Source organism: Porites lutea, chromosome 9, assembly GCF_958299795.1.
Source record: "Porites lutea chromosome 9, jaPorLute2.1, whole genome shotgun sequence".
NCBI classification, from domain to species: Eukaryota; Metazoa; Cnidaria; class Anthozoa; order Scleractinia; family Poritidae; genus Porites; species Porites lutea.
In genome coordinates this window covers 9,489,335-9,500,679 of record NC_133209.1, presented here as the reverse complement: position 1 = coordinate 9,500,679, position 11,345 = coordinate 9,489,335, and the positions used below count along the sequence as shown (strand labels likewise).

The 11,345-nt window shown below is 38.4% G+C and overlaps 1 protein-coding gene across 1 annotated transcript in view; it reads right to left on the bottom strand.

Moving 5' to 3' along the window:
* Positions 1-681: 681 nt before the first annotated feature.
* Positions 682-11,345, bottom strand: part of LOC140948860 (adhesion G protein-coupled receptor L1-like) — an 18,616-nt gene continuing 7,952 nt past the window's right edge. The window contains exons 6-17 of the mRNA XM_073398129.1: positions 9,889-9,984; positions 9,438-9,532; positions 8,142-8,411; positions 7,402-7,551; positions 6,419-6,673; positions 6,088-6,264; positions 4,822-5,028; positions 4,195-4,393; positions 2,959-3,095; positions 2,075-2,335; positions 1,349-1,397; positions 682-1,171 (exon numbers count right to left, since the gene is read on the bottom strand). Coding sequence (XP_073254230.1) covers positions 1,119-1,171; positions 1,349-1,397; positions 2,075-2,335; positions 2,959-3,095; positions 4,195-4,393; positions 4,822-5,028; positions 6,088-6,264; positions 6,419-6,673; positions 7,402-7,551; positions 8,142-8,411; positions 9,438-9,532; positions 9,889-9,984 — 1,949 coding nt within the window. The 3' untranslated portion in view covers positions 682-1,118. The remainder of the gene's footprint in view (positions 1,172-1,348; positions 1,398-2,074; positions 2,336-2,958; positions 3,096-4,194; positions 4,394-4,821; positions 5,029-6,087; positions 6,265-6,418; positions 6,674-7,401; positions 7,552-8,141; positions 8,412-9,437; positions 9,533-9,888; positions 9,985-11,345) is intronic.

Genomic DNA, 11,345 nt, shown 5'->3' with positions numbered 1-11,345 from the left:
TGTTATGTCGGGGCACACGAAATGTCTGAAGCAGATCAGAAACCTCTTATCCCGGGGGGGGGCGGATACTTTAGGAATTTCTGGGTGGGGATGTGCCGCTGGGACCCTGGAATCCTTACCCTATACCAGAGCTACAATTAGTTCAGCTGAATTTTGCTACCCTATACTAGAGTAAACTCGCCAAATCTCCCCTATCCGAGAGTAGCTGTTTCCCTAGTCTAGATAAAATCTTCAACCAACTGATCAGTTTCCTGAAAATTGATACCCTATTCTAGACCAAAACGCTCTGATTTATATACCTTATCCTAGAGTAAACTGCTTGAAAACCATACCCTTCACAGCGGCACATACCTATAATTATAGCCCATATATGGCAGTACCCCCCGGCCTCTTATAAAGGGGAAACCAGGGGGAAAACCTTTAAAAGAGATTAACAAGTCTCCGTAGTAAGCCGCGTTCCCGCGTGCATGCAAACGAGAAAATTAAAGCTGGTGCGAGAAGATAAAATGGGAAAGAGGTCCCGGAGATGCATACCGATCATCCTAATATGTACGGGGAAGATGTTTTGTCCATAGCCTTATTTAGTAACTATGATAATGCCATGACCCAAAACAAATCAGCGCTCGGCTGACGATTAAAGCAATCAGTCAATTAAAAAAAATGTTAAAGCTCTATTCTGATAGATATTAGGGCCAGAAAAGACAAAATTCCATTGATTTAACAGTTTATGTTTTATTTAGTCTTAACTCTGGAAACGAAAAACTTGGATAGGCAATTCTATTGTCTAAATATAAAGGCGAAACTCGACGACCTCTGTATATTAACTGAGTTTAACAAAAATGGTAACGACTTCAGTTAACCCTTTAAGCCCTAAGAGTGATCAGCATCAAATTTCTCTTTGAAATATCCATGCTTTGTTAAACAGAGCGGTCGTGAGAATTACGGACACGATCACCCAAAATGAATTTGCTAGATATTTTATCAGCTTCTCCACAACTTCTGTAGGAAATGAATAAGGGCGACAAAAGAGAATTCATATTTTGATCTTAGGGTTTAAAGTGTTAAGAGATCCGTTATCTTTGGCTTTTAATGTTTTATCTCCTTAATTTTTCAAGTATTCATGGAGGCACTCCCGCTTCATATTCATTCCTGTTTGGCCGTTTTATTGTACCTGCAATGAAAGAAATAAAATTTGTGTTACAAAGAAGCAGAAAAAGGAAAAAGCGAAAGTGAAGAAATGTATGACAAATAGAGGGAAACATTTCGTCCTTTGGACTAGAAAGGCTTACCCCGGCTTCCAAAAAGTAATTTCTTTTTTTCTGAGCTTTGCAGAAATAAAATAACTTACCTCTGTTGACTTGATGCGCTTTTTTCCCTTTTATGAGAGCTTGCTTTATCTGTTGAAAAAAATGAAATCTATTCTGAGGCATGGAATTTATCACAACAGCAATTACCTCTTTGTTAGGACATCGTCGATGGTACGCACCTCGAAAATAAGAAAAAGGCGGTCTTCTGATGAATATATTTAATTGGCTGAAATGGTTATTAGCCTTGTAGTGAAGCGAAGTGTCAGTTATTACTAATCATCAGTCGATAAAATAGGCTTACAGAGCAGAGCTTAGTTTACCCTACTTCGATCGTGTGGATGATCGCGCATGAGTCTACTCCTATCAAATTTTAATTTTCAGGTACGGTGTAGTTAAGTGGTTGGTTTGTTTGTTTTATTTTTGCTTACTTGATTCTTTTTATGACACTTAAAGAGTCAAGAGTGTCTAAAAACAATATCAAACCGATTTCATTTACACAGTATAGCGTATCTCTATTACCAACATAAACATCATGAAGGGTTTTAGAAGTTTAACTTCTTGCCTGATCTTTATAAAAAAAACCAAACAAACAAACAAACAGATCTCTGTTTCTTTTGGCCAGCGTTTACAAATCGACAGCTTTGGCTGATTAACGCGCAAGCGCAATAGCTGCCATATTTGTAACCGTTGGACACGTTGGAAACGGTTTAATATTTTGTTTTAAATTTCTAAGGCGGCAGAGAAAGCCGAAGTGCTCAATTGCCTACCTTGTCGTTGAGCGCACAATGAAAAATAAAGACCATTAAGCCCTGAAGAGAATTGAAGATGGCAAATATGTACTTGAAAACGATGGTATCATAACTGAAGCCCAGAAGACCAAACAGCCACGTGATCCCGAGCAAAGGAAGAAGTGCAACAGAGGCTCTTAGTCCGACTCTCAGTTTCACACTTTGTGTTTTGTTTTCCACTTTTCTCGTCACTTTTTTCGTTATCTCACGCATCACCTGTATCAGTATCGCGGTATTTACCTGTGGAAAAATAATCAAGCAGTTTACTACCTCGTTCTCAGTGCCTCTCCTACTCCTATGGACGAGTAGAAGAAGAACCTGAGAACGAGGTTTTTGGCCTTTGTTGCTCAGACTATTTTGGCATAACAAAATGAAAAATAATAATAAATAAAAAATAAAATAAAACAAATAAATAACAAGGAAACACATTCTTGCTGGGAACTATGTAGCCTCTGTACTGACGCCCCCTCCCTTCAAATTAATTCGGGCGAAAAATCTCTTGCCCGATTTAGTTTTAGGGGGGTGCGTCTGTACACAGGCTAGGAAATATAAAACTTAATTCAATAGAAAATAATATGGAAATGCAACAATGCTAACAAACAGTGAAAAGAGGGTAGTACAACATCAAGGTATTCTCTTGGCATGTTTCTTCGGATCAGACAGGCGAGATACCCATTTTTTAAAACATTGAGTACTAACGAGCAACAAATGGCCACTAGTGTAGGAGGTGAGGGGGGGGGGGAGGGTAATTTCTCACAATTTTGCAATAATATATAAGCTTATCTGATATCTAATTCACTCAATAAATTATAATTCACTTGTACTTAAATGAAAGAGACGTAGGCAAAATAATTTGCACCAACCAAGATAACGAATAACGCTGGAGCAATAAACGTCCAAATCAATCCACTCTTGATATCCAGCCAACAAGCTGCCTTGCCACCGTAACCATTTGTTTGAGTGACAGCCAGTGAAATGCTGACTGTAATGGCTGGGAAACCTACAAACAATTAAAGACAATTAGTTCCCCAGAAAAGACTTTTAAAATAATTGAACGTAATACTAATAATAGTAATAGTGACAATAATAAAAATGATGATGATCACGATCACGATCACGATAACGATAACGATGATGACAATGATAATGAAAGCAAAGATAATGACGCTAGCGATAGCGATCGATAACGATAACGATAGAGGAGACCTCTCAGGACCTCTCAGAAAACACAGGCTTTCTTCACTTTCTTCAGCGGGTTCAAAAGACCACGTCTGTTGGTTGCGATTGGTTAATTTCGATCCACCGTTTACTTCGTTCCATTGCAATTATGATTGACTACTAATTTTTTGAGGAATGTATTGTTATTTTCCTGCAATTCGATTGGTCAACTTTGTTAGCGTGGCCCCGGTTAGAGTGGTCGCAACATGTCGCACTCTAAATATCAGCGTCGAAAATGAGTAATGAGTTTTGTTTTGTTTGTTTTTGTTTTTTGTTTGTTTGTTTGTTTGTTTGTTTTTTTTTTTGCTATTGCCCTGAAAGTACCTTTTAAGGTACTAAAGGGACTTTTAAAAAACAAAAGCACCTCCTGAAGAAAGTTTTTTTCGTCGATGGAAAGTGTAAAATTTTGTCAAGTGTCTGCAAACGAAATAGAGTGTCGAATTTCATGGAAAGTGTGGAAATTTGAATTTGAAATTTCATGGAAAGTGTCTGCAAACGAAACAAAAGCTGATGCTGGCAAATTTCGGCACTGAAACACATACTACCAACTCCGCCATATGGCCAGTAACTTAATCATGCGCACAGCCTTATTACCCAGGCAGTGGCAGCCATTGACAGATGTTGGCCCTTTTGAGTCTTCGGCAGGAAAATCTATATTCTTATTTTTTGTTGAAAATAAGGCTTTTGGCGAGAAATTTACATGATCAGGTTTCGTATCTACCTAAGAACTAACAATGAACAAAAAAATATGAAAGACATTGATTTTAAAACTCTTGCCAGAAATTCAAGATTTTGTTCGATATTTCCTGACCGTCGCTCTTGAAAAGTGTAGTTAAATAGACTGGCTAAATCCTACAACTTCTATTGTTTAATTCAGCAACGGCTTATAGTAGAAGGCGGCCTTGGAGCAAACCTACCCCACCCAAAAAGATAAAAGGACTTCATTTTCTCCTCAATGGCAAGACCATATTCCAGCGGTTTGACGACCTTTAGGTAAAGCGATATACCCTCACAGAGCATCCACGAAAATAAAGCCAGCAAGAAGTACTGCAATAACGCCGCTACCACAGGACAACCAACCTAGGAGTCATTAAACAATACGTACGGCTTTGTTTAAGACGAGGAATAAATATATCAATAATTTGCCATAGCTCTTACAACATTCATTGGGCGGCTGTTGACTTAGCGTCTTTATTTATTTATTTACTTGCTCATTTGTATGTGTGTGTGTGTGTGTTTGTGTTTTTTTTTTTTTTAGCTGTTTAGGGGAGAATATTACCCTCTGTTGTTACTGCGAACTATCTTCTTGATCTGTACTACATTTTATATCGATGTATGAATGTTGTGGTTTAATTTTAGCCTTGGTTTAAATGTTATTTTCCTTTGTTTCAAACTCATTATCATACATTAGTATAACCCAAAACAAAGGAAAATAAAATTCAAACCAAGGATAAAATTGAACTACAACCCATATATTAAACGATTTCAATGCAACACCTAGCACGCACCTTACTACCTCGTGCCAATCCCTCAAATATTACAAGCACGCAAGTGATTGCAATTGCAGCACATAAGTTAATGAGCACTTTAACCCCTGCTTTGAGTGGTCTGGAAAAGAGACTCAACACAATGATGGTAATAACCACAGCTACCAACGAAATGGAACAGCCAACGGTAGAAATGATTTCCAGGGCTTCCTTGTGGCTTTCTTTTGTCTGTAATATGTATCAAAACAATATCTCTTAGTTAATTATCTGCATGTCGCTGGCAGCATTTTTAATCCCAAAAGCTAAAACCCAGATTTTCTACAGGGAAAGGGGAAGAGGGCAGGTCGTGCCCTCAATGATTTGGTTATTCCTTTCATGTCTTTTCCAAACAACATAGCGGATGCCGAGAGCAATCTCTGTTTACGCTTCACTCAAATGTACAATTTTTCAACCGGTTAAATTAATCTGCAAGACTGACGGGGAATTCAAATTCCAGATCATTGTTTCTTTTCAATAGTTAAAAAGGGATTACGAGCTAACTGGTGCATAAAAGACCGGAGATTCCCCCGGTTTCTGTAAGATGAGCCACCTAGAAGTATTGCGTATTGATATCGCCGTGTGGGTTCGACAATTTGGTGTCAGTGGATAGCTTCAGATTGCTTCTATTTGCAAACCTACATTTTCTGCTAACATAGCCACAATAAAAATAAATAAAAAATAAAAATAAAAAATAAAAAAATAAAAAATAAAATTGCGTTCCTCTGGTAATATCTTCTTGTTACACCGAAATATAATCTTAAATCATACGGGCAAAGGACCTTTTCACTGAGTGTATTCAAATCTAAGTTGACGAAATTTCTTATTGAGCGTATTTTTATTAACGAAATTTTTATTCGACTGATTATTTAACATATATTATTATATTTCTCCTCCTTGGCTAGTCCATTGAGGAGTTCCCCAGGAGTGTGTCGTCGGTACCCATTTTTTAGTACATAACCACCACGCGCAAAATCACATATGAATTCAAAATAACATATCTTCACACATGAAAAGATCACCGTTGCTAAGGCTACAAGATAAATCACACTTTTTTGGTATTTCATTGGCGTTTATATAATAAATAGAACATTAGTTACATAGTCGCTTGGAGATACGATATTTCTCTTCTCGTTTTCAAAAAGGTTAACTCGAATATTTTTCAACACTCGGAAGAGAAATTTGGTATCTCCGTTAGGCCATATGATGTCATCTACATATTATATATATACGTGGTTGTCATTAACTTACGGGTGGGCCGAATGGATCCATGAGTGCAGCAAAGACTGTCAGGTGATCACACTCGCAAGTTGTCATTGCGGCGTCCGACTTACTGGGCACACGTCTACAGCCAGTGGAGTTCCAAATCGAAGACTCTTCTGGTCGCCAAAATACACAGTTTCCTTGTGGTGGCATGTAAGAGTTTACCTTCAAGTGAAGGGAAGACCACATCATCATCATCATCATCATCATCATCATCATCATCATCATCATCGTAACAATCATCATTATTCATTATCATCATCACAAACAGGCGTTAAGGAAATGCATAGATTACTCAGATCTCAGTAGCAACGCGTACCTTTGTGTTGCGTAGTACGATTTTAACTGGTTTGTTGAAAACGTCTGGGGGTCTGGGTTTTACGGTGGTAGATATAACTGAAGTGTTAGGAGACAAGTGGCGGCCACTGTTGTTCTGATTTGTTTTTGCAGCTGGGAGCGACAGGACGTTATGTAACGTCAAAAAGATAATGGTTACCACGGACGAATCTTGTGATGAACTGAATGCTTGCGAAGGCAAATAGATAGAGCTTTGGTTGTAACTGATCTTCAAACCCTGGAAGTCGAACGCAGATGTTAGTAAACTCAGGATTAAAAGATAAGCAGTAAGAATCATATGTTATGCAACTCAGCGTTTTTTTGACTATGTTGCCTAATAATTTCTTTCTTGCTTTCCATCAAAAATCCAGTATGGCAACGCCTAAACTAATTTCCCCATTTGAATGCCATGGGACGTCATATTTCATTGGTCACATTCGACTAGTATAAGGCTTGATAGGCCTTAGGACACAACCCAAATGAACCATATTCAACTTTACGCTCATTTAAATACAATATGGATATAAATTTATTTGCAGATCCGAGAGGTCATTTAATAGATCATAACTGTCTTTCCCAAATATTTATTATAACTACATCAGATCATAATTGTCTTCCCCAAATATTTATTTTAACTACAAGACCAACGCGATAAAATGGGTGAAGAGCTAAGAAGCTAAGAGACCTTTAAGTGAGAATAAATGGAAAAATGTTATATCATAATATATCGCTTTCCAAGCTTCTTGAATTTTGTTTGTTAAACGTGACAAAGCTATACTGATTTTCTTGCAATTAAGGAAGTCCTCCTATGAAAAAGCCGCTCCCCCTGCCTGATCCGAGAGCCTCCAACGCGATTCGAAATCGCTGAAAGATAGCTCTCACAAAACGATACAAAAAGAGTTCCTGATGAGCTAAGCCTTTAAATATATGCGACCTAAAGAAGCAAAGCGTACATTATCATCATACCGGACTGTCCTTTTTTACGCGGTCAATTCGCATCAGCAGGTTTTTGGTTCGTGCAACGATTAGCTTTGTCGATCCATGTAGCGTGGCAGCAACAGCTAGCCCGTACCTATCCATCGCTTTTACCAAGCTCCTACTTCTATCTTTACCAGCCTGTAAGTGAAACATATTGGAGCGTTTAAATCAAATGCAAGCCATCTCTTAAACTCAAGCTCTATTCTGTGAAACAACCTTAAATTTAACCGAAATGCAAATTTCATTTTTTGTAGTCACGATGTCTTGTATTCCTATCTTTCCTGCGTGCCCTCCGTTTTAGTAAGCCCATACATAGCCAAGCAAAGTTGAGACTTGCTTGGGCAAATTTAAAAAAATCATTGTATGTTGTCACCCACTCCTTGTGCTGGTACCTTTGCTCTGACAGCAATGCAGAATGGAGCGGTTGAGAGTTAGATTAATAAACAAGCGTCGACTGAAATCCGCCCCTGTATAGATATCGAGAAGCCCTGTACAGAACGAGTTTCAAATGTTTTGGTTGAAATATGGTTAACGTTGGGAATCGCTATAATTAATTCCAGAATTTCTGCAGTCCAAAGCGTATGACGATGACGAAAACCACTTACACCGGTCAAGTCAACAAGTTAACAAGTCAGCGGATAGTGGCTCTCGTTTCAAATACTTCAATTAAGTTCTAACGTTGCCGAGAAATCAGTTAAATGAAAATGCCAAGTCTTTGTCATACTTACTTTCTTCAGCTCTTTCCAAGTCTTGCTGTTCCTTGTTTCCAACAAATTACTGGCCACGAGTGCAAAGTTTTTAAAGTCATCTCGTGAAGTCACGTTTTTGTTATCAATGGATATTTCAACGAGTATGTCCACCGCTATAACTAGATCCCCTCCATAGATCTGAAGAGGCCTGCTAGGATTATCTTGAATGGACTGAGTAGCAATTGAGAGCTCCCAAAGAACATCTTGTGCAGTCACGTTTGACTCAAGACCTGCTACGATAGCTTTCATCTTAATCAAGCAGAATAATAAAAGAAAAACAGAAACAAATGACCCATTGTAAAACGAGGATTTAGCAAGGAGATGAGAGACGAAAGAAATAGCGATATTAGATATTAAAGTATTATTTTGGATATTGAATGTACGCGTTTTAGCTTACAATGACCATTTGTGATTTGTCAACTTGATTTGAGTAGTGGTTATATTCCAAGTAGCCTCCAACGCAGGCGTTTTAAGGGGAGCTCGTTTTTCATCCCTCCCCACAAAAGCCTGCTCAACCGAAAACAACATTCCTTTCCCACTGTTTTGTTTGCGTGGTAAGTGACCAATCAACAGTTGTGAAATAAAGTGTTGGCAGGCTAATCACGACTAAAACGTGACCCTAGAGTTACCGTTTTCCTTCTTTTCTTTCGTTCGCTAAGGTTCTGCAGTCTTTCATGCAGATCGAGTAATTATCAGATTACCCTGCAGTCAAGGTCAACTTTCCAAAATTTGGAAAGTACAATGTGATTGGCTAAGCTTGGGAAAGGAATGTTGTCTTCGACTGAGCAGGCGTTTGTGGGGAGGGATGAAAAACGAGCTCCCCTAAAAGCACCTGTGTGGGAGGCTATATTCCAAGGCTATGAGTGGAGACACCATGTTACTAGAAGGCCAGAATGGCGACCGGAAACTATCAGAACATTTATCATTGAGTTTTGCTACGGAAGCGTGAATTTATCACTCGAGGAGCTCAGAAACTCTAGTACAAACAATGTACAGATTTAAACTTTTTAGACACGCGTGACAGCTTTCTCGGCCCTCACTTAAATGCTACCTAAAGCGACAGCTTAGAAATTCAAAAGTAAGAAGAACTCTTTGGAACTGAAAATTCGTAAAACATATAAGTATTAACCTGCAGGCTTTAATACCCCATAAAAGTAAATGCTCTGACGAAACGATAATTTTTAATTCTTTATTAGTTTAAACGCCAATCGAGGTTTAACAAACTTTAAATGTACAAATCTTAGTAAACTCATGCTCATTGATAATTTCACTTACTGCATCCGCCAACTTGATAAATGTATCAGAGCTGCAACCTGTAAAGTTTGCGTTCAACCACATTCCTTTGTTAGTGCAGATTCGTGTTGCGGTTCCTTCGGAGAAGTAAAAACGTTATTTTGTTTCGAAACAAAAGCGTATTTAGATGAAGGGGTTTTCGTAGCATTGCAAACATTCAGGTTAAATCTTGGAAGGAAAAGACAAAAAAATCCTTCCTCTCTCCCCCCCCCCCCCCCCCCCTTAATTAAGGATGTAAAGGAGGCGCGTTTTCGACTTCGCGCAGTCTGCCCTCCGAGGTCTTGTCCGGAGGCGCTAACCACTGAGCTACAGGAGGCTTTATGGGGAGTGGGTCGAAATTTAATTCTACTTGTAAGATGAAGATTACAAGGAGGCGTTCAAACACGAATTGATTTACGTCTTGGTAAACTGACTGGCTAAACATATAACATACCACGGGCCCCATCTGGACAAGGTTTGATATTCCCGCCTCCTCCAGCTGTAGCTGACCACTCCACTCCACCTGAAATTTCTCTCGGGCATTTTATGCCTTCAGAAAAAAATAAGAAAACAGAGAACTATATTTCAGGGTTTCAAACACCCAATGAAAAGTGAGACGAATAATTATGTCTTAAACCCATCCAAACTTTAAAATTAAATAATTTCAAACCCAGCCGTGCAAACTATGGCCGTCAACATTGACGTTACCATGGCAACCAGGCAACCAGGTGTATTTTTCTTTAAAAAAAAAAAAATTTCTATAATTACTTATTAAATTATTATATCATTGTTAATTTAGCTTTCTTTTATGAAATTTGTTACAACTATTTATGTAATTCAGGTTTTTTTATATTAGTGACTAATTTGCGGGGAAAAAAAACACAAACAAACAAAACGAAAAAAAAAAAGAATTTAAAATGAACAAATGCAGAGGTTGGGTTCAAATTTCAACAGTGTTGACTTCTCTTGGAATTTCGTTACTTTCATTTTTTTAGAGGGGCGGGGGGGGGGAGCTTCTTGAGCATCCCTTTCTACACTGATCAATTTTTTTTTTTTTTTTTTACTGTGACCTCGGTTTATACGTGTTTTGATTGATTCAAAATGGCAGATCCAAGATGGTGGATGAGCCAGTTCCCAGTCTTTAATATTAAGGTGGCTCGACTGGTTTTTAGGGAGTATACGAAATTTGAAAACGATGCCAGTGAAAGATGAGGACGCTCACTTGAAAACACAAATCTGGGGGAAATTTGTGACGTTTGAAGACCCATTTAATTACCTTTCTTGTTTTCAACGTCCTTGAAACTTGGAGGAGACGTACCTTGATGCTTACCTGTAAGCTCGAGATTGTCAAGTTTTCAATAAAATTTATCAAGCAGTTTTTAAATAACCGTGAAATTGCATACAAAATGGTAAAAAAAGCAGCCGAACGTGGGCTAATCAAATTTCTCTTTCTCGCAATCGGCTAAAGCAATCCCCCTCGTTTTTCTTACAAAGTGTCAGACGAAGTCAAACCACTATGAGATGAAACTGCCTTTCCACACCTCACCATTTTCTTTAGACTGATTAGCTACTTATGTTGATAGCATGTTTATTCACGATTTTTTTTTACCCAAAACGCTCCAATGGAATTTGTTCAAACTTTGCTTACCTGCGAAAACATCCGTTTCTCCTCGCTGAGGACGTTTCGCGCGGAGGAACGTCTGCGACTCAGCGACAGAAATTCCATACTGATGACGCAAATCAATGCTTAATAAATCCGGTGGTCATGGGGTTCAATTCCAAATGCAACTTTATTCAATTTTACGTTTCTCCTGGTCGATTTTGGTAAAGTGTTGTGTTCATCTGCGAACGAGCTTCAGCAAAACTCAAATGCCTGTTCAAGAGAAGAGTATATTCCACAAATATTGACTG